The sequence below is a fragment of the Wolffia australiana genome, chromosome 1 (assembly GCF_029677425.1).
Source record: "Wolffia australiana isolate 7733 chromosome 1, ASM2967742v1".
In the NCBI taxonomy this organism is placed as follows: Eukaryota; Viridiplantae; Streptophyta; class Magnoliopsida; order Alismatales; family Araceae; genus Wolffia; species Wolffia australiana.
Window position 1 is genome coordinate 1,606,773 of NC_135835.1, and position 27,022 is coordinate 1,633,794.

Genomic DNA, 27,022 nt, shown 5'->3' on the forward strand with positions numbered 1-27,022 from the left:
TGATGATATTTTTTAATAAATACCCATGTACTTTGAGTATATCCTCTAAAACCTAATAAATTGTATGAGAGTGACCCTCTAGGCCAATTTATCATGCTACTAGTGACTCCATAATCCGAATACTTCTCATGTTGTCTTGAATAATAAAGAACATTAAACATATATTTTACTTAATACTGGATTTCTTTAACCTAATGATATGTTGACTCCCCCACCTGCGAGGTGCCAATTTACACTGCATACTCAATAAGGTATAAGGGTTTCAAAAAACCATTTCATGAAAATTTCTAGTGTTAGTTACCATGTATACATTATATTTCTTTTGTGAAAAATTCATATAATGGCTTAGGGTATGGCCAACAACAAAAATGATAATCGATCGTTATGGTTAGTTCTAGATCTTTTGTGAAATCATTCACAAACTCATTGTTATAGTGTTTCATCTACATTGGCCAAAGACTTAATCATGTGTCTTCCTTGAGCTGTGTCTATTGGTACTAAATGTAGATAATCCCATCTTGACCACACACCACCTTTGTGAACTTGTTGCTACAACATAGCTAGGACTACTTGAAATCCGCCAATTAATGTTCATATAGGTCATAGTCAAGAAAAACTGTCTATGTATGGCATGTCTTTGGTGTATGAGGTCTAATGATCACATACACAACCATGGGATGAAATGTCCTAATTGACACTTAAAAATTGGTCAATGAATTCATGTATACAAGTTCATTGATTGCATTCCCTATAGCGCGCCCACTATCTATCCTTAGAGTACACACACAGTGCTTATTGTCAACACATGCGATTTTGATGTAATACACTCTGAATTGATTCATTGTTTAAGTTCATATCACAGTTTGATTCATTAGTTGATAATTGTTATACATTGATTATTCTATGTATAAGTCGAGATATGTACTATGTTCCTGATCCCATGAGTGAGGTCAAAATGATATAATTCCATAACTCATTCTTACTAGTAAACTTTACATTTCAATAACATTTGTTTTTTAAGAAATTTCTAAATTACCATGGAATAAATAAATGACTATAAATACTAAAACAAACCCTACTTCTCTGGCCGCCTCTCTCTCTCCAACATACATTTTTCAACTCTCAGAAGGTTCCAAGAAGCTCCTCAGTGAAGATCTTTCTGGTGGCCATACAATAAATTTCAATCTCCTCGACCTTCACAATTATCATGGATCAACATTTTTTATTTCTTAAACTCTTTCTGTTTTGAAGGAATATAAACAAAACATTGGTTTTCAAAATATATTTTTTGGTTAAATGATTAGAAACCAAACATTGTTTTCTCGTGAAAATTTTAAATGCATCCTTCTCTTTGACCTATAAAAGCGTCCTCGTTGGTTGTTTTGTTCTTCATCTTGCTCATTTTTTCTATTTGACTATCAAAGATTTTTTCCCTATTCCATCACATTGTTGTTATTCATATTTCTTGATCAATATTTCTCCATGTTCAATCTTTTTCATTTGTTAAAATTTGATACCCATTTACTATTGTCTTTCCATTCAGTTTTTCTTCCCAATCAATCTTGTCTTCCCACTCATTATTTTTCTTCCCAATTAGTCTACTTTGTCCACGCCATCAACATTCAGCTTATACCTTACTGAGTACTGAATAAGATTGGTTGAGGATGCCATTTGGCCACACCATCAACATTCAGCTTAAGGATGCCGATTGGTGGTGGATGCCAACGGACAATCTGAAACCGATGGTGATGGGGGTTAGGGTCACTGGGATAGCCCAAGTGCAAAGAAGCTCGCAGGTGAGGGCTGAGGTGCACGCGTGGGGCGGAATGCGGTGTTGGTGCACTGCATCCATAGCTTGACTCGTCGCAGGATGTCCAAGGCTTGTCTAGGGGTCCCTGAAAAACGAGAAGAATTTTGCCCTTTCTAAATATATTAGTACTCACTTGGATGTCTGATTAGGGTTTGTCAGTTGATAATACCCTAAGTAGTCCCAGGACCTCTTAGCGGATGAATGGCTATATGTACGTGATAACCAATGACTATACATCCGGATCGTCCCGGACGAGGACGGTGGACGAGGATGGGACGAGCCTCGTCCACCTGACCATCCGGTGAGTGACCCGGGACGATGGACGGGACGATAGGTCGTCCGGATCGTCTCGTCCTGCATACACTGGGACGATGTTTCGATCCGTCCCAAGACCATGGGGCGAAATTTTGTCCCATGGGACGAAAATAAACGAAATTTCAGCCACCCCTGCCCAGCTGCCCTAGCCTTTTGAAATCAAATCGGCGGGACTGCCGACTGCCGAGTGCCGACTGCCGACTGCGTGTCTGCGTGAGTTGCTGGCCTGCTGTCTGGTGAGGAGAGGACGAGAGGTGTCCTGGCTTGGCTTGGAGAGGTGTCCTGACTATCTTGGCTTGGAGAGGTGGAACCAACCTGCTGGAGCATGAATCGGCAAGTGGAGTGAGATTTTCGCAAGGTACGTATCTATCTCTCGTTTTAATTTGTAAATCTTCTCTCTCGATCTCTCTCAAACTCTGCTTTTAATTTGTTAATTTTTTTTCTCGATCTCTCTCGATCTGTGGTTTTAATTTTTTCATTTTCTCTCACGATTTCTCTCAAACTCTTGTTCTATTTGTCAATCCCTATCTGACCTCCCAACTTCTCTTTCTCCCTATTTCAAATTCTCATTCTCCCTATTTCTCAATCCTTTTTTGATCCCCCTATTTCTCTACCCCCAGTTCCCCATATCTCCAATTCTCTTCTATGGCAATTCGTGAAGGTGAAGTGTGGAGATTTCCCGTTCACACTGATTTTCTTCGTCGTTCTCTCCTGGTGAGTTTTGCAAAAAAAAATTCCATGCTATATCTGATATTCTTCCTTCACGTTGATCTTCTTCCATGCCATATCTGATCATACGCTTCAGACTTCACTAAAGGAACGATCATTGCTCTCTGATCTTCCTCTCTGATATCCCTATTTCTTTTTCTCCCTTTCTCAAATTCTCATTCTCCCTATTTGTCAATCCCTCTCTGACCTCCCAACTTCTCTTTCTCCCTATTTCAAATTCTCATTTTCCCTATTTCTTGATCCTTTTTGATCCCCCTATTTCTCTACCCCAGTTCCCCATATCTCCAATTCTCCATCTTTCTATTTCACCATTGATAAGCCGAAAATAGGGGTGAAAATTACACAAATTTTTTAGCCCTTGTCGTTGTGAATTTTTGGCTTATGCAATAAAATTTATAAAACTCTACTTAATATGTATAGTGATAAGTATGAGTGTCGTCCAAGGGAGGCAAGTAGGAATTTCAATTTGATTTTATTTTTGGTGTTTTAGATCCTAATTAGAGTGAATTTGATCTTCAATGAGGATCAAGTCACCCTAATTAGGTGAGAATTTAGAGAGGGGGATAGAAGAGATGAGAAGACTAGAAGAATTAAGGGCTCTAAATTCCCTTCTTTGATCCTAATTAAAGGATCCAAGAAGTCATTTAGAGAGGTTGAAAGAGGGTTCTTAAAATGAGTTGGGTTGATTTTTGCAGATTGATAATTCAGAACTAAAATGGGGAAATTGAGAATTCTAAGAATTAAAACTAAATTTTTTAGAATTTTCTTTTGTAATGCAATTGAATGCCCAGGTAAAATTTCTCAATTTCTCCTCTCAATCCTAATCAGGGCTTGCACATGCCACTCAAGCCAAGCGATTTAGAAGTACAGACTAGAATGGAGATGAAGAAACAAACACCTTAACCTGTCTTGCAGCTGTGATGAAGCACCCTCCAGAATGAGCCCCTCCTCTCGAAATTCAGCTTTTATACCTAGGTTACATGGTGAAAATCACCATTTTACCCCCGTTTAGTAATTAATTTTTATCTATCAATGTAGGCTAGATCTGAATGATCCAACCATACAGATAGAAAGAGGGGATCAAGACGAGCAAATCCATAAAAAAATCATCTCAATCGTACTTCAGGATCAAAAGTTATTAATAAATCAATTTTAACCAATTTTAACCATTGGATTAAAATTGATTTATTTCTTAATTCACGCAATGACGTGTCGGCAGCCTATTGGTTGCCGCATTTCAAATTTCTTTGGCGGGCTCTCTCTCAGTGCGCCACGTACCCCACCTGCGAAAAAAAGAAAAAACAAAAGAAAATCGAAGCGGATTTGCATATGCATCGCTATGCACGTACCGACCGGTGCGTTTCTTTATACCTTATCCATTAAACTGTCGCCACGTCACCACCCGTGCACGCGCGTTGTATGCGCTGCACGGGCGGTGTACTTACCTCCTGCGTGTAGTGCATATCTCATATCCGTTGGATTTTAATCCAACGTCTATGATTTCGCCACGTCGACGCGGCGGAAGGCACCGGCGCGCTTTTTCAACAAAGCCCTTCATAAAACAGATTATTGATATCTGACGCCGCCCAGAGGTATTTGTATATATGTCCTTTGGGCACTCTCTCTCCTCCGATTTTCTCTAAAATTAATAATGCAATTGCAAATAAACCCTGAATGATTTTAAATTGGATCTTTACGCCTGCCATGGCGACCGAGAGCTGTTTTCAGTGTCTTTTTGCAACGAAACGTTGCAAAAGGTTCGAAAGTCTAGAAATTGCATAAATACATTTTTTCTCTTATAAATATGCCCTTTTTTAATAGAATAATTGCATTTCTTCTTGAAATAAATCCCAGAAAATTCCTTAAAATTCGTAAAAAATTCTAAAAAATTCTAGAAAATTCTAGAAAATTCCTTGATTCATTCCCATGTTGATAAATGTCGAAATTTTTTTTTAATGTGCCATTTTCATCCAAAAATAATTTTTTCGAGCTTCAATAAATCCTTAAAAATTCATATAATTAAAATAAAATTAGGGGAAAATCAGAAATTACTTGAAAGCATTATTTTCGTGTAAATATATGATAACAACCCAATTTTAAGCCTTTTAAATGCATAAATCATGCTAATAACATGAAATAAAGACTGAAATTAGGGTGTTATCAAGTAATTTCTGATTTTTCCCTAATTTTCTTTTAATTATATGAATTTTTAAGGATTTATTGAAGCTCAAAAAAATTATTTTTGGATGAAAATGGCACATTAAAATTTTTTTTCGACATTTATCAACATGGGAATGAATCAGGGAATTTTCTAGAATTTTTTAGAATTTTTTACGAATTTTAAGGAATTTTATGGGATTTATTTCAAGAAGAAATGCAATTATTCTATTAAAAAAGGGCATATTTATAAGAGAAAAAATGTATTTATGCAATTTCTAGACTTTTCGGGGCCTTTTTGCAACGTTTCGTTGCAAAAAGACACTGAAAAAATCTATCCCCCTATCTCCAATTCTCCATCTTTCTATTTCACCATCCATCGCTTATCTCCCTATTTCTCTTTCTCCCTATCTCAATTCCTATGTTTCTATCTCCCAAATTTAAATTTCTCCATCTTTCTTTTTCTCTATCCCTTTCTGACTTCTACTGACTTTGCTTTTGTGTTCTTTCTAGCACTCTCTACCTTATCAACGATTCTAGGCATTCCTTCTTTCCATCCCTCACTGTCCACGGAGACTTCTTTGACCCTGCTTTTGTGTTCTTTGCAGCTCTCTCTTTCTCGCTCTGTACCCTTTCAACGATCTGTAGGCATTCCTTATTCTCCATCTTTTTTTTTCAATATCTCAGTGGCTGTTTAATTAACTCTGGTTTTGTGTTCTATCTTGATTTCCCTCTCTAATTCCTTAGCTCTAATTAGCACACTCTCTCTCTATGTACGGATTTCTGTAATACAAAACAATTACTATTTTAAAACAACAAGTTGTATTCGAAATACTTTTTAGGGGTTCTGCATGATGTTTAATTTAAGCGGAGTTTGCTATGTGTATTGGTTTTTCTAAAACAAAAAATCACAATTTTAAATAAGTATGTTGGGAATTAGGTTGTTTTTCAAAGCATTTTCTAGGATTTTGTCCTACTGTTAAAATTTTCAAAGGTCATTATGTTCATTAGTGTGGTTAAAAAAACATTATTATTTATAGAGTCATTTGTAGATATGGAATCCACATCTGTTACCACTCCGAAGTCAACAGCTAGAGCCACGGTGTCTGAGTCGGAGGAGTGCGACGTGGTGGAGATCGATGACGATGTGTCATCTCGAAGTGGCAGGCGCAAGCGGTCTAAAGTTTTAGACCGATTTATAGAACTCTGCCCGGACGAGTATCAGTGTACGTTGTGTCTAGCGTAAAACCCCGATCATAAGGTCATTATCAGGAGGAATAAGGATAAGAGCACGAACGTGTTATGGAGACATGTAGAGAAGGCGCATCGCAAAATTCACAATCAACTGAAGGGCGTCCCCAAGAATCAGAAGACGCTGTTCGAGTATGACTTCCTGTCAGCGAAGCTTTACTTATGTGGCATCTCCACGGAGCGCACGAAGGAAGAGTTTGTCCGATTCATATGCGACAACGATCTTCCATGGCATCTCGTGAAGAAGAAGTCATTCAGAAGATTATGGTACTACGGGACACAGTCCGTTGGCGATGTCCCTGGCCCTGATGCGGTGAAAGCAACATCGGCTGCCCTGTATACAGAAGTTCGACTGAAGCTTGTAGAGATGTTTGCTGGAATTCATAGCGTCTCACTAATAGTGGATGCGTGGACGTCAGGAAACAACCTCTCCCTTCTAGGGGTAACCGCCCACTGGATCGACGGCGATTGGAAGCTGTGTGATCTACTACTTGCAATCTGGCGGATCAGGGGGTCTCATTGCGGCACAAACCTGACGAATCTCGTTGTGGAGGTTGCATATCAGTATGGGATAGAGTCGAAGCTCTGTGCCATTACGACGGACAACGCGTCTAACAACAGAACTATGATGGCGTCGATTGTAGCTCAAGTGCGTTCCGTAAATCCAGATTTCACTATGGATAGGCATGTACCGTGCGTAGCACATGTTCTGAACCTTGTAGTCCAAGCCGGACTAAAGATTATACGTAACCCTGAAGCACCAGATGTTGGCACAATACGGGTTCGAGATCTTCGGCCATATGCTGCGTTGCGGACGAATGAACTCATCGACTCGCAAGGTGACGACTTCAGTTCACCGACTTATGCACCCTTGGGAGTAGCCGTCTCACGCGTCAGAGCCATCGTCAACGCCATTTAGGGGTCCACTCAGAGGATGGAGAAATATGAAGATATGTGCAATATGTTTGAACTTCCTGACGTGAACAAGATAAAGGTGGACTGCCCGACACGCTGGAACTCCACATTCAAGATGTTAGAGCGTGCTCTTGCAAAGAAGGAAGTGCTAGACCATATGGCAGTGAGGTTCCTTGCCACACCATCTAAGGACTACGCACTATGTCAAGAGGACTGGGATTTAATAGAGGAATATATCGGTATCTTGGGGCCACTTTCTGCGGGTTCCGACTACATCTGTTCCGCAAAGAGATTGCCAATCAACGACGTGACGTCGTTGATCTCAGACCTCAGGGCCAAACTAGAACATGCTATGGCTTATGCCGGGTCTACCTTGGACGACGAGCGGAGGGAAGTGTTGCGCTCCGCCTGCTCTGCAATGTACAATAAGTTGAGGCAATATGCAGATGTCATTTGGGCCAACAAGACAGTGGCGACAGCGGGAACCCTGGACCCATTCTCCAAGATAGAGGTCGTGCATCCATCGTTTCGTGAAGGCGTGCTTTCATACATCGGCGGTCTTCTCGACAGTGTGGGTACCGCGAGCACAACTGGGTGTGATTCAGAGCAGGATGAGGGAGCTGGAAGACACCGTCAGGGTCAGTTTGCGTCCACCAAGCGACAGTATATGCGTCCGGGCAAGTCTCGACGCCCACGTGCAACACCTCGGCAGGAGATGGAGAAGTACCTAAATATCCCGTGTAGTGAAGAGGAAGACAGTCCACTGTGTTGCTGGAAGGACGTTGGAACTCGGTACTTCCCGAATTTGACAAAAATTGCATCCCAATTTCTGGCCGTAAGCCCAACAAGTGCACCAGTAGAGCGGCTATTTTCCATTGGTCGAGGCATCACCACGTACCGCAGAGGTCGCCTAGATGCAGACAGCATAGAGATGTTGATGATGCTCCGTGCATGGTTCCGCCGCGCAGAGCAGCGCTTGTCTGACTCAAAGGACGACTTTGACGATTACGACAGCTCTTCGGACGGTGAGTTACATGACCCTTGCTCCTTGCAATTTTTTTTGTTCTACCATTTTTTTTACCTAACTTGCCCCTTGCAATTTGATTGGCTGACAACGTAACAACGGTAAAAGAGGAAGGGGCCCCACCGATTTATGTCCCTCTCCATTTACAGTAAGTCAATCTTCTAATCCGGCTTTCTTCTTCTTCGTCTTCGTCTAGGCCTCATTTCTTACTTTCTTCATCTCTTGCTATCTATTCATATCTCTACTGACCTCCTTTTCGTCTAATTTTCTTCGTCTACTTATTCTTCTTATTTTCTGGTATTTTCTTATTCTCCTCTTTCTTCTTCTCATTTTCATATTCTCCACATTCTTCTTCTTCTTATCTGGTATTTTCTTCTTCTCCTCTTTCTTCTAGTTCCCTCCTAATCTTCCTCTTCTTCTAGTTTCCTCTCCTAATTTTCTGGTATTTTCCTCTTCGGTAGTTTCTTCTTCTTCTAATTTTCCACTTCTTATTCCTCTTCTTTTTCTTCTAATTTCCCTCTCACAGTCGTTCAATCTCTGATTTCCTCTTCTTCTCCTTTTTTCTCCTGATTTTTCTCTTAAATTTTTTCAATCTCCGATTTTATACATAGCTTCTCCAACACCTGATTTGTTCTTCTACGACTACTACTATCACTGCTGCTTCACTCTCCTTATTCTTCTTCTTCTTTTCTGGTATTTTCTTCTTTTCCTCTATGAAAAAAAATATTAGTAGGCAGCCATATAAAATGATTGCAAGAAAACTTATTGAAAAATCTCTGCATTGGGCTTTGGTGTTCACCGAACCAAGTCCATTTTGGGCTGGGCTGGGCTAATTATTAACAGATTTGAAGTTCAACATATATCCTACAATTAAGCTAAACTAAAACCAGTTTAGCTTAATTGAATATTGAATAAATTCATTAACAAAGTTACATTTTACTAACAAATAAGAAAAATAGCATTTATAGGTTAATTACACATCTATATATTACCTACTATGTTTTGTCTACATCATCATCTAATTCCTAAGATGAAGATGGATGTGGATAACTAATATAAAATAGTATTTGATATTGTTACTGTAGCAACCGATATCTGAAAGCAATCGGATATCTGATGGGCTGTTCTCAGGAAAATTCTTTAAAAATGGCTATCAAAAAATTACACCGAAGTATAAATTCATATTTTTGAAGCCCCTCTTAAATTTACAAAGCAACTTCTGCTCGTCTTCAAGTTTTATATCCGATATCTGATGGGCTGTTCTCAGTAAAATTCTTTAAAAATGACGATAGAAAAAATACACCAAAGTATAAATTCATATTTGTGAAGCCCCTCTTAAATTTATAAAACAACTTCTGCTCGTCTTCAAGTTTTATTTCCAATACGGTTGGCTGTAACGCGCGAGAATGTTCTTCCTGTTCTTTGTCGGAGTCGAGAATCCCTGATCTGCTGTACAGATCGAGGTAGAGGTGATGTTTCCGCAGTTGGGGGCGTCGGCAGGGGGTTTGAGCAAGGCTTCGGGCTTGGTTTTTCGGATCGGCACGGATGCTCACTTGTACGATGACCCTGACGATGTTTCCATCGCTCCTCTCCTCGACAGCAACTTCGAGTCGGAGAAGACCGATGCCCTCAAACGTTTGTTAGCCCTCATCGCGCAAGGAGAAGATGTCTCCAGCTTCTTTCCACAGGTCGTGATTTCTCTGTTGACTTGACTAATTTTATCCGGAAAGGGAGAAAATCTCAAAAGGTCGACAAAATTTTCGGTTTTGGGGAAAAATCATTCCAAGTCGTTTTAAATAAACGACCCACCTAAATTACACGTTTCTTACTTCACCTGATTGTTTAGTCATTCGATTATCGAAATGCGATCTCATTCTGACTGGATCACTATAGATATCTTGATTTCCATTTGAAGAATTCATGTTGGAAGATTAGGAGGGGAGGATAGAAGATTTTCTGTCACTCTTAGTCGTCACTGATTTTTCTTCATTTGCTTAATAAACAGGTTGTCAAGAATATGTCAACCCCGTCATTAGAAGTGAAGAAGCTAGTCTACTTGTACCTACTCCATTACGCTGAAAAGTATGCCTTCTTTTGCTCTGTTTTTTTCTTGCTTTGCTGGGTAATGCAATTCTTCATAAATCGACGATGGGCAAACTAGATGATCGCAGTTATCTTTCCTATCAACAAACTATTATGTTATGAAAATACGTGATCATTTGAGCTAATGATACATAATCATGAAAATACGTAAAATGCCATTCTTTCGAATAGCGATCAACACCGATCCTTATGAACCATTAATTGAGTGCTGATTAAGCGCTCGCAATAGCCTACTGTGATCCAGTGTTACGTTTTACTGTAATCTATTGATAGTAAGTAACTAGGATAATTTGAAATATTTTTAATGATTCTCGTAATTTAGATTTAATCTCGAGTATAGCATACAAAAATTAATTTTCAATTTTTATTTCTGCATCCGATACATAATTTCCCCAATCTACTGTTCATATGCGCGCTTCTGTTATGGTCCCAGCGAATGATCAAGATCAGACAATAATTCGTGTTAGAGAATGCTTCAAGAAACGATAAGAGAGAACACACACCCTCTGTTCTGAATATTGGAATAGAGTTTCAATCAAGAACGTAACTCTCAGGAGTTTGCCAACAATGGAAAAAGAGAGAGAGATGAGGTAGAATGGATAGAACGGATGTGAGGGACCTTGCCAGCCCTTGCCGCAACTGCAGATCTTGAAAAAGTATCATCACATCTTGATCCTGCTCATCTTTATTTACGGGCTAGTTTCCCAGCAGCCCATATTATTTGAATTACCACGTGCAAACTAGATGGCACGTGGTTGACTGCTCCTTCTCCTTTTCTTCATTTGACAAGTCCTATGAAGGACCTTATCAGCTTCATCCCTCGTTAAGTATTGTAGTCATGACTCCTCAAACAGATGAAAATTAAATCGGTGTTCTTTTAATTGTTTGCGTCGACCTGCAGATTTTCCTTTATATTAATCTGTAATCGATGATTTCCTCAATAGAACTGCTGATTTAATTTTTTCTTGTTTCTACGAAGCGTGCTAGCTATGTCACTAACTTATTGAACTTTACTTTCATAGGCGCCAAAATGAGGCGTTGTTATCAATAAATTGTTTCCAGAAAGACCTATCAGATGTTAATCCATTGGTCCGGGCCTGGGCTTTGCGTACTCTTAGTGGGATCCGTTTACACACTGTAGCTCCCATTGTATTAGTTGCTCTGAGAAAGTGTGTGAAGGATCCTTCTTCATACGTTCGAAAGTGTGCTGCCAATGCGCTGTCAAAGTTAAATGACTTGCAGCTAGAGGAGAATGCTTCATCTCTCGAGGAGGTTAGCTTGATTCTTCTGGAATTATTTTTCTAAGTTTCATATTAATGGGCATTTTAAGTCCTCATTAAATGCATCCATTTCATTGCGTTCAGCTTGTCAGCATTCTGTTGAATGACCGTTCTCCTGGAGTAGTCGGAGCAGCTGCTGCAGCTTTCAATATAATCTGCCCTAATAATTTATCACTCGTGGGAAAAAATTTTAAACGTCTAAGTGAGATAGTTCCTGATGTTGATGAATGGGGTCAGGTTGTCTTAATCAATATACTTTTGAGATATATCGTTGCAAGACATGGACTAGTGGAAGAGTCCATAATTTCTTCAACATGGCCCCCCGATGAATCTTATTCTAAGAATGAATCTTATTCTACACCTGCGCCTGGGTTTGTTCCTCTCTATGAGGATGTTGAACCCTCTGAACTTCAATTGAGGGAACTGATGTTCCGGAATTATATTGAAGGATGGGAGAAATACTCCTCGAAATTAAGTGAAGCTAAGGATGATGGTCAAGGAACAAATAATAGCACATGTTTTGCCTCTGCGGAAAACAGTGAGATTCAACTCCTCCTGCAATGCACATCGCCTCTACTGTGGAGCCAAAATAGTGCCGTGGTACTTGCAGCTGCCACAGTTCATTGGATTTTGGGATCAAAGATGAAAATCAAAAACATTGTGAAACCCGTTCTTTTCCTTTTGAGGTCATCCTATGCCTCAAAATATGTGGTACGTGTACTTATATCTTTATCTTCATGTTTTATCATTCACTTATAAAATGTTAGAAATCTTCCAGATTAAATATCATTACACACATCAATGGAAGAATCTGCCTCTAATTGGTCAATATTCTGACTTTCAGACTAACATGTTTTTCAATGATTTTTGGATTAAACTATTTATAGGGAGATGACATATATGGTTTATTCTCTCTTCTCTAGGTCCTTCGAAATATCCAAATTTTTGCGAAGGCCATGCCGTCGCTTTTTGCAGCTTTCTATGAAGACTTTTTTGTGTCGTCTTCTGACTCATATCAAATGAAAATCCTCAAACTTGATATATTGTCTACGATAATAACGGAATCATCAGTTGCATCAATTTTGGAAGAATTTCAGGTATGTTTTATTTCAGTAGGACTTGTTATTGAATACATTGCTGTAGGACGAATTCTGAAACATCAATCAGTTGTTTACTTTACTGCTCCGGTATTGATACCTTCAATAATTTACATGATATAATTGGTTTGTTGCATTGGGCGAAACTATAGCTGCTCACAGTTTTTGATCATATAGACGAAAAAACTCTTATTTTGTTTCAGAGTCATGTAGCGTGGAAAATATAATCTTCTTTGTTATGTGCGTTACTTGTCTCTTATGAAAACTGTGATTTGACGACTGTCAATTTCACATGTATCCAATAGGTATTGCAGAGGGAGCAGGACAGTTTACGGAAGAACCATGTATAGATGGAAGTATGATGTAGCTTTGTCATTTCATTAAAGCCTTTTCTGTGGAATGATGTTGTCTTTCTTCACTGACTCCAATCTCCTCCGACATATCAACTAGAGTGGTCTATTTACATGATACAAACAGTTAGTTTGTATTGGTAGAAGGGATAGATATGTGGAAGTGTTGGCTGGAGATCAGATTAACGTGAGGTGATTGTGTTACTGACTCCCTCCTCTAAATGAAAGCAACACTGAATCAATGCAAGAATTCTTACGTACCAGTACTTCTAGTCTCCTCTAGTCTCCTCGATGCCTCGTCTCCCCCTTGGATTTAGAGATCCTCCCTGGAATGGATCGTCACCAGAGAGGTCCCTCCCGCACACCTCCGACCAGATGCAGCCGTGACTCCCTGAAGATACCTCGCACCAGATCTGCTCCACGCCAATAGATGTCTCCCTCTCTCTCAATAAGTAGAATAACCACCGGTCCCCCTTCCTTAGTTATATTCTTATTCAAACACCAACCTTCCTGCCTGCACGTGTCACCGATCAAGCTGGATGACTCTTTGTTATTGGTTCCTTTTCCCCTTTTCTCACCTTCCTCTTTACTCTTCCTCATACACTTCAATGCTGGTATCGTTACAGATTGCAGGGCAGAGAGGATCATGATGCGTAGAGGGAGAGATTGCAAGGTCTGAGACGACGATTGGTCCGGTGACACAAAGGGAGGTATCATGATTCTGGTAGGCCCAACTCAGCCAGAGAGAGAAGGTCCAAAGTAATTCTAATGACCCTAAAGTGCACAACCGTCAAGTCCTGCACGCAACACCTAAAATGCAGAAGCCAGGAAGGAACCATTGGAGTGACAGGATCCCTGAGTGAAGATGTGTGAACTGTCAGAGTGAGGGGGGGGGAGGAGATGCCTGGAACTCCCGAGCAAGAAACCCTCCTCACATCGAGATGCTGCTGTTCCTCAGGGTTCGCTGTCCAGTCCCTCCTCAATTCTCTGTTCCCTGCCTTTCGTCCTGCCTGCCCTAATATCAGGCTTTCCTCTACCCAATTAGGGTCAGGCCTGGCTGATGGGCCAGCAACTGGGCCTGTAACTTTTCCCAGTAGAGAGGCTGGCCCTGCTTGGCCTGCTCTCCTGACCCACGTCCTATAAGTGATTAAAGGGGGCCAATCTGATTCAACTTCCATCTTCTGGTCTGCTCATCATAGGGGAAGGCTAAACCTATATATGGGAAAAAATACATTGCAAACAACACTAAATACACCTTAGTACAAGGTACGCTTAAGATTCAATTCGAGTAGTCTCATGATCTATTCAGGTACATCTTTAATCAGTTGTACTATGGGGGGGAATTAGGGACAACTTTCCATACCTGACCAAAAATGTAAGAAGTAGCCGAGGAGGCAAAGCATCTCTTAGCCCCATGTGGTTGCACCTACTAACCTATTAATTATGTCTGCAATGTATTTCTGTTCCACCTGGAAGCTCTTGGCCCAAATACTGAATCAGTTGTTTCCCAAAGAAACATTTTTTGGACCTGATACAATGTGGTAAGTTCCTTGCCAATGTACGCTGGACAAATGGTCGAAATGTATCCGAGTTAAATGACAAACTCAATGTTTCATGCGTCTGTGAGAACAGAGGGAATGATTGATATAGAGAGATAGAGATGGGAAAATGACAAAAGTGAGCAGAATGGTGGTGGAGCGCGGGAATAGTCATCGCTGGCTGGCTGGGGAGACCTGCAAGCACAGGGGAGGGTGAACACAACTAGAAGAAGGGAGATGACTGGGACAGGGTGGGAGGCATCTTACTCTCAGATGTTCTCTGCCCTAACTAGGGAAGGTGGCCGGCTTAAGTATCCTCGGGAGGGGTCTGGGCTGCTGTCTTCTCCTTGGGCCTTGATCGTACATATACCCAACTTGGGATCATGCCACAATGACTGAGGTTTTGTGATACTCCCAGCAATTTCCAGAGGTGTCGTTTTTTAAGCTCCTTTATGCGCTATAAGTTCAAGTGTTGTCAATGAATATGACAGAATCTTGCATAGAACTTATCATAGAAGGCCCAAAAAGGCCTTACAAGGGCCAGTTTACCAGTTGGGCAGGCAATGATTTTGTACTGGTATCGTGGTTCCTTGAGGGATTTCTAAGTACCCTATATTGTAATACTTAAAAAATGAATGACATCTTCAGGTTTTCTTGGAACTTATAAATATCCATGTTATACATTTCACCATTCATGAATAGATATATCTTGAGTTGGGAAGCTACATCTTACTCTCGTCTTTGAGAATTGTATCTTCTTGGCTACTCCTATCATTTCCATCATCAATCCTCTTGTGTTCTCTGTCGATCTTTGATGTACTGTCATCAGTAGTGTATCATTTTCCATTCGGGCATGGTGTCCTAAGGGTTAAGTTTATAATTAAATTGCGGGAGACTGAGGAGAAATTTGACAATCACTTATTTGTTATTTAGGACTGTTAAGAAACGTGAGTGCCAATATGAGATCAAGAGGAGGAAATGGAGAAGAAGAGAGAAGGGCATCTCACGATCTTCAATCAAATGGCATTCAGGCTGAATCACCGAACAGAAGATAGATAGAGATTAGAGGATGGACAGGGCGACGGACGGAGCCGCCGCCCTGGGAGACAAAATAGAGTAAGAAAAAGCCTCAGTGATGTAATGTTTACACAGGTATTTATAGGCCTCAATGTGACCGTTGAGTGCCTGACCGTTGTCCATCCTCCGTTGAGAAATAGCAGCAGTCGACCGTTGTACTGCTATTTTGAAATAGCAGCAGTTGACCGTTATCAGCGGAATCTTCACATCCTTCTCTCCAAACTGGTGTATCGATATCTCCTGAACAAGGACATTTCTGTAAAAGTGGAGTCCCGTGGACTTGTTAAACATACTTAAATACTTTTGATTATCCATGATGAAATCCTATCCTCAATTTTCAAGCGTGGGCTGTTTCAACTTCCTTTTAAGCGAATTAGTTTTAGAAAAACTTACGTTTTTCCCAGATAACATCAAATATCTAGAAAGCATCCAGAAGGATCTAGATGGAAAAGATCTTGGAGGATCTAGAAGAATCAAATGATCAAAAAGAATCTAGAAGGTTCCAGAAGTATTCAGAAGGAGCTAAAAGTCTAGTAAGTGTTAAGGATTCTGGAAGCTTCTTTCCCAACCTATAAATTTGGGTTTCTTGTATTGTAATGAAAGGGATTCTGAGTGTGACTCTCAATCTCAAACTTATTCCAAATTGACAGTGGTCTCCACCTGCCGCCCTAGCTTTTCTCTTATCTCTCTCCACTTTGTCAAAACACTATAAGCACAAAACTCTATAGCTTTTCTCTTTGTTCTTTTGGTAATAATGGAGAGCAGTGGACTTGTTAAACAAATGAAATATTTTTACGTTGTCCATGGTGAAAGCCTATCCTCAACTTTCAACAGTGAGGGCTATTCTGACTTCCTTTTAAGCTAATGATTTCTTAGAACAAATGACGTCTTTTCAGGATTACTTCAAAGATCCAGACCGGAAGTTTGCCGTTGATGTGGTTGCTGCTATTTCTGTGTGTGCCAAAAAGGTTCCGACAGTCGCTAAAACTTGCTTGGAACGGCTCTTAGACATGGTAAAGCAAGGTATGTGTGTTAATTTTGCTATTCATGCTAAAAATAATTTTTTCCTGACATTTTCAAATGCGGATTGCAATGTTTTCAACTGCTAGAGTCTTCTATTCTGCATTGCGGCTCCTTCGAAGCTGAAGCTGGCATTTTGGTTCAAGCGATAATGTCCATTAAAACCATAATCAAGCAGGATACAGCCAGTTATGAGAAGGTAGAAATATTTTCTCTTCACCATGATGGAGTTATTTTACATAATTTCAAGCTTATATTTAGTTTTTATCAAGATTCGAGTGCCTATTGCTGTGCCAAAAAGCTATAGCTGATAGCAAAAATGCCTCTTAAGCAGGATGTTGCGCATCAACACTCTCCTGCAACACCTGCTGCTGGCATACTTTTGGCCCAAACGTGCAGTTTGTTGTTTCTGGGATTAAACCAGAAACCTGGCTCTGCTGCAACCCAGTGTTTCTGGGATTTGAACCATGCACTAACTTATATCTGTTCATGTAAACTTAGGATTGTATAAACCTTTTCTTTTAATCTTATTGAGATAAGCGTACATGTTCAAAAATTCAGCCAATTAAAAATTTGTCCAAAGGTTCCATTCACATGTTCCCGGCTGGAAAAGCTAGCAATGAAGACCGGGTAAAGATTCATGTATACTGCGACAGGGAGAAGAAGACCGTGCACGGAAGCAGGGCAGTTATTCACAGCTAACAAAAGTCTAGTTTTAAGAACTGGAAATAGATCTCACTGATGGCAAGAGAAGTGATACAAAAAGATGAATGAGAAAAATCTGATACGGAGGCTATGTCAACTACATAAAGGAGGATGTGATCATAATCATTCACTTATATATTTGTATTCTGATTGACTCTCACGCGGCAGAAGCTTTGTGTACCTGAACGCTTACGCAGAATGAAGCACAAATTCATAAAAAGGTGGAGTTGTCTATAATGCTCATTTCGGAACACAAACTGTTAGAATTTGAGTATTACCACTGTTAGCAATATTCTCTTCTTATTATTTTGACAGGATGTTGATCTCCAACATTTATATAAATCACAGCTGAATAGTACCCAAGACTGAGGAAACTTTAATGTTGTGCTGATGCCGACAAACATAATTGGCATAGTCCAAAATTCCAAAAACAGAAGAAGAGGAAAAAAAAAAGCTGTGGCGGAATATTGTTAGAGTGCCCATTCGATGAAGAGGTCAAAGCATGTGAGGACCCACATGGGCGGCAAAAGCAGCAAAATAGAGTAAGCAGGCTTATGCTGCATATTATGTGGCCTGAGGAAACATCAGATTGCCTAAGAAAAGTAATTGTTGGAGCTTGATTGGAAAATCCTAGCCAACCCTCATAGATCCACTCATTTTACAAAGAGTAAAGGCAATTGTGCACAATATCATTGTCTGCTTGGTCTACTCTCTCGACTGTTTTGAGATAGGGCAGAATCACTTGGATAGAATCAGTTGACTAAGCCGTTGACTGAAATGACTATCTTCGACGAGTATATAATGAAGTGACTCGCAGATGGCCATGCTTAAAATGGATTCAGTGATTTTCCAGATCAAGGACAACTCAGCAGAGATGTGTCAACCATTTAATACCCAGAATGACGTGGACATTACCTAATGAAAGAGGTAATAACTCTTTAAGTTCAAGAGCTTGAAGCTTTGAGACAGGAATATCATTGATAGTTCATATTGTTCTCCTGACCTGGATGCCATTATTGGATGCAGACGGTTGTCCAGATGGCGAATTGGATATCATGGAGGTTGGGAACGGATATCCTGTAGAACCTATATCTTGATGGCAGAATCTGACATTTGATTTTGGCTGCTACAGTACCGATACCCAATAATGATATCTGGCTGGATATTGGCCTCTGCCTGAGTCTTGAGGTTTGGGTGCGGATATCAGATATCAGACATGGATTTCAGATTTTTTGACATCTGACATATAATTATTATTACACTTGTATAATGTCATGATACTGTGTTTCAGATTAATATTTTGTATATTGTGACTCTCCCCTTTCTTTCTCTTTCTTGCTCTCATTCTCTCTCTCTCTCCAACCGTCCGACAGTTGAAGTCCTCCACAGCATTCGGTCAGTTTACGCATTGACCATGGATAAGGCAGACAGAAAATATATGCATCACTTGCTCAAACATATGCTTGATGGATACGCAAACCTAGGCATCTCTCTCTCTATTAGTTATTCATAATCAATATCGCAGAATTAAGTTTTGTTTTCAAAACTCAGCGATATGGAACATATTCTCTCAATTGTGTGGCATATCCTGAAATCCAGATATCAGATTTTGATATCAGTGACCCATTATTCACCACTATCCATGGGAGGGCAATGTCCATCCCGATATCTAATACTTGCTACAGTACTGATATCTGTCCCAATATCCCATATTATCATCCGTATTTTTCTTTTCTTTTTCCTGGTATCGGATATGAGGACGGATCTCAGAGGGCAAACAGTGGTTCACGTGACCATGAAGTCATTGGTGCTTTTGTAAAATTCGCGTTAGAAAGCTGAAGACTGTCTGAAATGGGTTTTCAGCTTAGGTTCCTCTCGTTTTTATTAGCACCTGACTTTTGATTGAATTTGGATTTTCTGTCTTGAATTCTCCTCTTAATGCTGTCTGCTCTAGTTTGACCTTATTTCCTTCCCAGGTGATTGTAGTTCTTATTCGTTGCCTGGATAAAATTAAGGAGGCTTCGGCACGTGCGCTGATAATTTGGATTGCCGGAGAGTATTGTCATGTTGGGGACATAATACCTAAGATTATCCCCACTGTGGTTTGCTATCTGGGTCAATGTTTTAGTTCAGAGGAACTTGAAGCAAAGAATCAAATCATGAATACTGCTGCGAAGGTACTCTCCCTTGTGTCAAAGAAAATTTGTCGCCCTCAAAGATTGGATGCATCGAAATTGGGGAATGTATTAATCAAATTGTAAATAATATCAATAGATTTTTTTTCTTTGACATTTTTCGTCTATTTTTTATCAATATCTATCTCTTATTTTTTATAATACAACTCTTTGTATTCGCAGTCTCTGTAATCTTTTCTGATCCAAAAGGGAAAGAGGGCTATGGCTCAAACTGAGGATCGGTTACTATTTGGATGAGATGCTAATGAGACCTTAGAGTTCTCCTCTTTTTTAATTTTTAGGCTTCCTTTCCCAATGTAGGACGGTATGTCCATGGACTCTCTTGAATTGCAGAGGATGTAGGATTGTGTCATATTCTTTTTGCTTTCAGTTTTCATTGTTTCTGGGGTTTTCACGAATTTAAAATATTTTCTTAGGGTTGGTTGACCCCGAATCTGAGAGCCTATTGTATTTTCTCAGGTTGCATTGAAAGCCAACGGAGAAGAGCAGCGACATTTCTTAAAGGTTCTCTTCTACATCCTTGAACTAGCAAAATGTGATCAGGACTATGATATTCGTGATCGAGGTCGCATGCTAGAGAGTTTCCTCAAGTCTATGCCAGTAATGCCCTTGCTGGAAGGGATTTCTCATGCAGAACCAATAAATACTCATTTCCATGGTCTGATACTAGCCATGTTGTGTCAAACAAAGAGATCAGAGAGTTTCACGATACATAACTTCAGGTTGCATCTTCCTGGATCACTTTCTCAAATAGTTCTTCATGCAGCACCCGGATATACTCCACTTCCTCATCCTTGTAGTCTGAATGATATTTCCCCTGAAAAAGTGATGTCAGAAGATATTACTGAGCCTGTAAACTTATCTGGTTTATCATACGAGGGGTCACAATCAAGCTATGACTCAGAAGATTCTATGGCCAGTACAGTTGAAAGTGAAAATGCAATCTCTGTATGTGATGACAAAGAAAACGAGACAGCATCCTCGGCTGTTGATCTGGATAGCTTAATGTCCAAGTCTGCACTGGAAAATTGGCTGAATGAACAGCCTTCTTTACCGGCCATTGGTTCGTCGTCCAGCTCTCCACCAAGGGCAGAGTCGTCGTCTGCTAGAATTTCCATTAATGAAATAGAATTAAGCATAAAGCCAAAGCTCAATGTACTTCTTGATGCTTCATCTGGGTGTGGTTTGAGAGTATATCACTATTTTACCTCTGAAATTTCTGAAATCTCCCGTTCTTATGTATGTTCAGAGGTTGTCTTTGAAAACTTATCTTCTGAGCCTCTGAAAAATATTTCTTTGCTGGATGACAGATCTGCCGAGAAAGACAGGTACAGTAAGCTCTGTGGCCATTTCTATTTTTTTATCCAAATTGCTAATTAATATTGTTTTCATCACCTTCTTTCTCTCGCAGTGAGCTTGACACTTCTAGGCTTCCAACTATAGTTCCCATGGAAGAAATTGAGTGTCTTCAGCCCGGGGATGTTGCAAGGAGAGTAGCTCAGGTGCTTTTTCATCACCACTTGCTCCCTGTCAAGCTGGCTATTTTCTGTGACGGGAAGAGGCATCCCATCAAATTCCAGCCAGATATTGGTTATTTTATGAGGCCTCTAGTGATGGATTATGGCTCATTCACAAAGCTGGAAATCCAACTACGGGGGATGTTTGAGTACACCAGAAGGTTTACTTTCCTCTTTTGTTACTCATTTCAATATTGCATAATCTTCAGTCGTACAAACTTGTGTTTTATTGAGGACTTACAGTAGTTGTCATCTCGATTGTGATTGAGATCAAATTATTGATTGGAACGACAGATTGGATCGCATTGATCAACCCAAGTCATTTTCGATGAGATAGATCCTCTTGTTGATCAAGGATCGAACCAATCTTCGATCAGCTGTGATCAATTTGTTCAATTAGGATGGAAAAAGAATCTCCCTTTCATCCAAGTTGACACACACAGACTCTCTGTCATTCCGACCACAAATAGCTCGAATTTACAGTTAGCGCCCACGCTCTCTCCTGCACTCTCTCTTTCAAGCCCATAATATTTGGCTTCGCCATGTGGCAAAACCTAATTCGACCAATTGACATTCCACCTGATGGGTCAATCAGATCAAGTTGACCATTGCCATCGGTAGGATCTGCCGATCTATCATCAAATGACCCTGTTGATTGGATCTTACAATTAAGTACGATCTAGATCCAGTAGAGTGGATCGATCAACCTGATTGGTCTAGATTCGGCAGAGTAGATTGATCAACTCGGCCAATCTGATCACCAAGCAAGCCGATTCGATCTATCGTTCCCTGTTGATCTAATCTCTATCCGACCTCAATCTAGTTGATCCGATCTGATCTGACCAATGCCAATTTCTATTTAAGTTTGTTGGGTCTGATCTCTCACATCCATCTTCTGCAGATGCTTGTTTTCTAGTCACATCAATGCTCTAGAGCAATCCAATGAGTCTCCAGCAAATGATGACAGGATCCTTGCAGTGTGCCACGAGCTTGCATCAAAGATGTTGAGCAGCGCCAGCATCTGCCTTGTTTCAGTGGATATGCCTGTCTCACTAAAGTTTGATGAAGTCTCAGATCTATGCCTGCGGTTTAGTGGAGAAATATTGAACAGTTCGAAACCCTGCTTAGTTACTTTGTTGGCTGAAGGTAAATGCTCAGAACCGTTAGACATCTCTGTCAAGGTCAACTGTGAAGAGACAGTGTTCGGTCTGAATTTGCTGAACAGGATAATTTCCTTTCTTTCTTCTGATTCTTCATCCCCATAGCCCATGATGAATCTTTCTTTAGTCCTATCTCTTGAGCTCAATTTTTTGTCTTATCGTCATCCTTTGCTTTGTAAAGCTTCTTGGTCTATAGTTTTGAATAAGATGAGCCTTTCCTGCCCATCTATACAGACTAAAAAAAATTGCTCAAAGATTTCTTGGCTTTGAGATTGTAATATCTATTAATTAATTAATTCATTATGTTCAACTGTCTCACATGAACCTCCAGCTTTTCCTTAATCGCTCTCTCTCTCTCTCTCTCTCTCTATATATATATATATATATATTCATGTCTATTTAATTGCGAAACATGAATGTAAAGAGAAATATAACTGATTGATACCTCGCTGTCTTCTTCAATATGCAGTAAATTTTCTCAATTTGGTAAACTTACTCTTGAAACATCCGCACTCCCAATCTACACTGGTCTCAAATTTACTCTCAAAAGTTTCTATTGAATTAAAAATACCGCCAATGAGTTTATTTCGAAGGGATCCAAATTGCTAAGTTCAATAAAAATAAGCCAGCTTGGTAGAATTATAATATTATTACAAGCTAAATCACGTATGAAATAGCTTACAGCTCTTTTTAGACATAAGGGCATAACTTAGGGGGTAGTTGATTGTTCTGAAGTTTTTTTCTTAAAGCTCCTTTAGATTGATCTGAAGTTTACTCTTTCTTACATACCTGCCAGCTCCTTGTTTGCTTAGTTAGATATCTAATATATCCACATTTAGGGGTTTATGCCACTGTTTTAACTAAGACTTAATCAACAATATTCTTAAAAAGATTTTTCCACTTAATAATATAGGGGTGAAGGGTCAATCCACAGGGAAGAAATAATTCAATTTCAGAATTATTCAGACCCTGGAAAAAACAATAAGCTCACTAGCAAAAAAATATGTTTTGTATTTTATAGGATTTATATCCGAATAAAACTGTAAGAAAAAATTTAAAATATTTTATATAATCTAATTTATTTAATAGTAGAATGGATATTTTTTTGGATGCCTACACATTTTTTAAAAATTAAATTAAAAAAACAACAAGAAATGATAAAGGATCTTATTCTAAATTTTTCTAGATTATATTTCATTTAATTTTCATAAACTTTTTGATGCTTAAAATTTAATAAAAAATATACATAATGGTTATATATTTCCTATGTTATTTAATTTTAATGCTAAAAATTAAATAATGTTTTTTTATTTAGGAATGGATCCTGGGTCAAAGAGATCCCCTGGTCAAAGGGACCTTGTAGAGTTACCCAGACTAAAACAAAAATGTGATAGGGTACCCTAAGCACATTGTGAAATTTGAATAAGATTTGAATCAAGACGAAATGGGATGCAAATTTAGAAAGGTAAATGTCTGATTTTTAGTAAAATTTAGATGAATAAACTAGAAATGATATGGTTTAGAGTTAATATTTTTGGAATCTAAAGAGATAAAGTGATAGAAAATGGATAGATAGAGAGAGAGGAAGTGATGTAAAATGAAGGAAATGGAGGGGAAATGGATGGGGATGATGATGACAATTTAGATCTAAGGTCTTAAAGTGTTGATGTTCGTGTCTTGAGGCTGCAATGGCACTTTAAAAACTTGGATCCTTATATTTTGACAGGTTTAAATATTTTTCTACGCAAGAAAGGACGAGCAAAAGAGAACACTTCGACAAGGTTGAACAATCTGGATATTGGAGAGCCTTTTCCTTCTGGCTAACCACTATTGGAGTACATCGATAATGAATAGAGAGAGAGAGATAGACAGAAAGATAGATAGGTATATATATATATATATATATATATATATATATATATATAGAGAGAGAGAGAGAGAGAGAGAGAGAGAGAGAGAGAGAGAGAGAGAGAGAGAGAGAGAGAGAGAGAGAGAGAGAGAGAGAGAGAGAGAGAGAGAGAGAGAGAGAGAGAGAGAGAGAGAGAGAGAGAGAGAGAGAGAGAGAGAGAGAGAGAGAGAGAGAGAGAGAGAGAGAGAGAGAGAGAGAGAGAGAGAGAGAGAGAGAGAGAGAGAGAGAGTAAGTATATACACATGGCATGATCTAAATTACTTGTACGTTTTTCCCTATTTTCTCTCCTTTCCATTCCTTCATCTTTTCCCATATGTTTAAATTAAAATATGGAGCTCTTTTATTTGAATTTCATGCTCCCCATTAAAAGATAACTGATGAATATTATGTGGCCTTCAAGTCAAATCACACCACCATGTTTTATTTAAGTTCATTGAATAAACTAGTAGCTCATTATCATTCAAGTGTGACGTTTATAATGGAGTCCATGAATACGCACCATGACATAGTGAATTATGATGAGATCATAATACAATGATAACTAGTATTTAAACATGTATTCTAAATATTCATATTAGATGTATAGTCAAGATGGACATCGAATTATCCGGATCTCGTAACATTAACTGATCCTAATACGATAAGTATAGCTGATCTTGTGGCTATTATTGTCGTGACGATAAGGATAGATAGTGGGTGCTTTTTGGAGAAAGAGTTCACTGAATTGATCCATAGAATCCCTGAATGGTATTATACCTAAACGTCAATCAGGTTGATTCATGTCATGGTGGTATAAGTGATCCATTGGCTTGACACGCCAAGGACATCTTATGAATGAAAGACTATATTTTGAATATGACTTATGAGTCTCAAATCACATGGTTGAAACAAGTCATAACTTGGATCTAATAAGACGCTCACCAAGGTTATTGTGTGATCAAGACAGGATCATCCACCCTCGGTATAAGAGGAAATCTACTCAATTAAGATGATGCAGCAAATCCCTGGCCAGGGTAGTGGGAATATTGGTGCAAGAATTCTCAAATGATCCCTGCTTTGCATTAGTACTAGTCAAATGAAGGATTCCGGTTTGAAGATAAACTGTACCCTAAGTCGTTTGAGAGTATCGCGCATATGAAGGATTATACATGTATGATAACTGATGATGGTAAAGGTTCCATGAGAGAGTTTGAACATTACTTGATATCTTCTAGAACACGAGGTGTAGCTTGGCACCCCCACGGGCTGGAAACTTAACCTATCGATTGGGTTGAACAATTCTTAGTTAATTAATCTATAAGTTGATATGGTCAATTAATAAGGTTTGTCAATAATTTTTACTGTACCACTAAGGTTATTAACTAGGATGAAACATGAGCCTAGAGGGTCTCACACATAAGATCATAAGGGAATTGGTGAAATATATTTTACTTAATGTGTTTTGAGAAAAACTAAAGTAAAATATAAATAGGGAAGGGGAACCCATTTTAATCACCTTGGCCAGCCAGAATTGGGAGCCCCTGCTTTCTCCATTCTGATCTATTCTGTACTCAATCAAGGACAGTGTCTTCATGGTGAGAAGGTCTACAAGGTTTTCAAGAAGAGTTGGAGAAGACATGGAGAACCAAGAGCAACTTAACCTTGTGGTTACTTGTTGAGGCCGGGCAAGTGAACAGCTTTAGAACGATCTCAAAGTAAGCAAGTCAAGGGTAGACCAAGTTCCCCATAAGGTACATATAATGTATTCGTTCAAATATCGATTTGAAATCTATAATGGCTTCCACATTCATGGAAAAACTTGTTTTCCATGATTTAACCAAGGCACATAAACCAACAAAAGTGTGAGAATTTTAGAGGGACGTGCCCCACAGGTCTATAACTGCTCCTTTGATGCCCAAATCCACATGAGTAGCTCTAACCCATTGATCGTTATCCAACTTGATTCTCGTAAATTTCTGCTCACATGGGACCTGAAAATATTTATCAGTAATAAAGATTCTTGATATAGAAGTCAAGCAGGATTAGTTAAATTTCCCAAAACATGGATAAAGTGGTATTTAGTTAAATAAAAAAATATTCAAATAATATCTATAATTATGTGATAACTATAATATCTAAATTCTTACATTCATATAAAACATATGGAATTTTAGACACATATATCATGTTATGAATATCTACTTAGTATATATATGTCCTATGTTTTAGATAGATGAGGAGATGGAGAGGACTTGATAATTTTTTATATATATAAGTTCAGACTAGGCCCAAATTCTATTAAGGCTAATATTCCTCTTGTAATTCTCACTCACTTTTTTTAGAGTTATAGTTAAAGCCACCAAATGCCAATAAACCCTAGGGATGACCTTGTGGTGAATTTTCGACTACCCAGACCCTTTGTGCAGTGTGCGATATGGTGATAGGGAGGAAATTGGCATCACACAATGCACAAAACCCCTTGAAGCACTTGTATTTATTCATAAAATGATTAATTTATAAATTTCAAGTTGTCTTGAAAGATAAGGAGAGAACAAGAAAGCATGATAGAAGCAAAAAAGAGAGAAAGCGAGGGAGAGAGATAGTGACTGTTTAAAAATTTCCAAGTTATATAAATATTTCTTATTTTATTATATATTATCCATCACTCTGTCTTTATATATCTTAGTTTATATATAGATTGACTGTAAGAGCGAGAAAGTTATGCATAGAAAGATTGATAAAGAAAAATTGTGAGATAGATAGATATAGAAATAGCATGATAGATAGATCGATAGAGAAAGATAGATTGATAGAGATAGATAGATCGATAGAGATAGATAGATCAATAGAGATAGATAGATAGATAGATAGAGAGAGAGAGAGAGTGATAA

The 27,022-nt window shown here is 38.9% G+C and overlaps 3 protein-coding genes across 3 annotated transcripts; all 3 read left to right on the forward strand.

The window, feature by feature from the left end:
• The first annotated feature begins 6,065 nt into the window (after positions 1–6,065).
• LOC144708544 (putative transcriptional regulator tpeD) lies at positions 6,066–7,181 on the forward strand. Its single transcript, XM_078581920.1, has 2 exons — positions 6,066–6,187; positions 6,284–7,181. The coding sequence occupies exons 1-2, from the start codon at positions 6,066–6,068 to the stop codon at positions 7,179–7,181; spliced, it is 1,020 nt and encodes a 339-aa protein (XP_078438046.1).
• A 15-nt stretch (positions 7,182–7,196) lies between these two features.
• On the forward strand, positions 7,197–9,300 carry LOC144708655 (putative transcriptional regulator tpeD). The gene is made up of 2 exons (XM_078582073.1): positions 7,197–8,202; positions 9,287–9,300. Exons 1-2 carry the CDS (start codon positions 7,197–7,199, stop codon positions 9,298–9,300), a joined length of 1,020 nt encoding a protein of 339 aa, XP_078438199.1.
• A 268-nt stretch (positions 9,301–9,568) lies between these two features.
• Positions 9,569–22,466, forward strand: PAT2 (protein affected trafficking 2). Its single transcript, XM_078572519.1, has 11 exons — positions 9,569–9,889; positions 10,207–10,283; positions 11,327–11,576; positions 11,669–12,295; positions 12,508–12,681; positions 16,543–16,669; positions 16,756–16,865; positions 19,348–19,548; positions 20,026–20,894; positions 20,978–21,244; positions 21,985–22,466. The coding sequence occupies exons 1-11, from the start codon at positions 9,674–9,676 to the stop codon at positions 22,346–22,348; spliced, it is 3,282 nt and encodes a 1,093-aa protein (XP_078428645.1). The 5' UTR covers positions 9,569–9,673; the 3' UTR covers positions 22,349–22,466.
• The last annotated feature ends 4,556 nt before the right edge of the window (positions 22,467–27,022 follow it).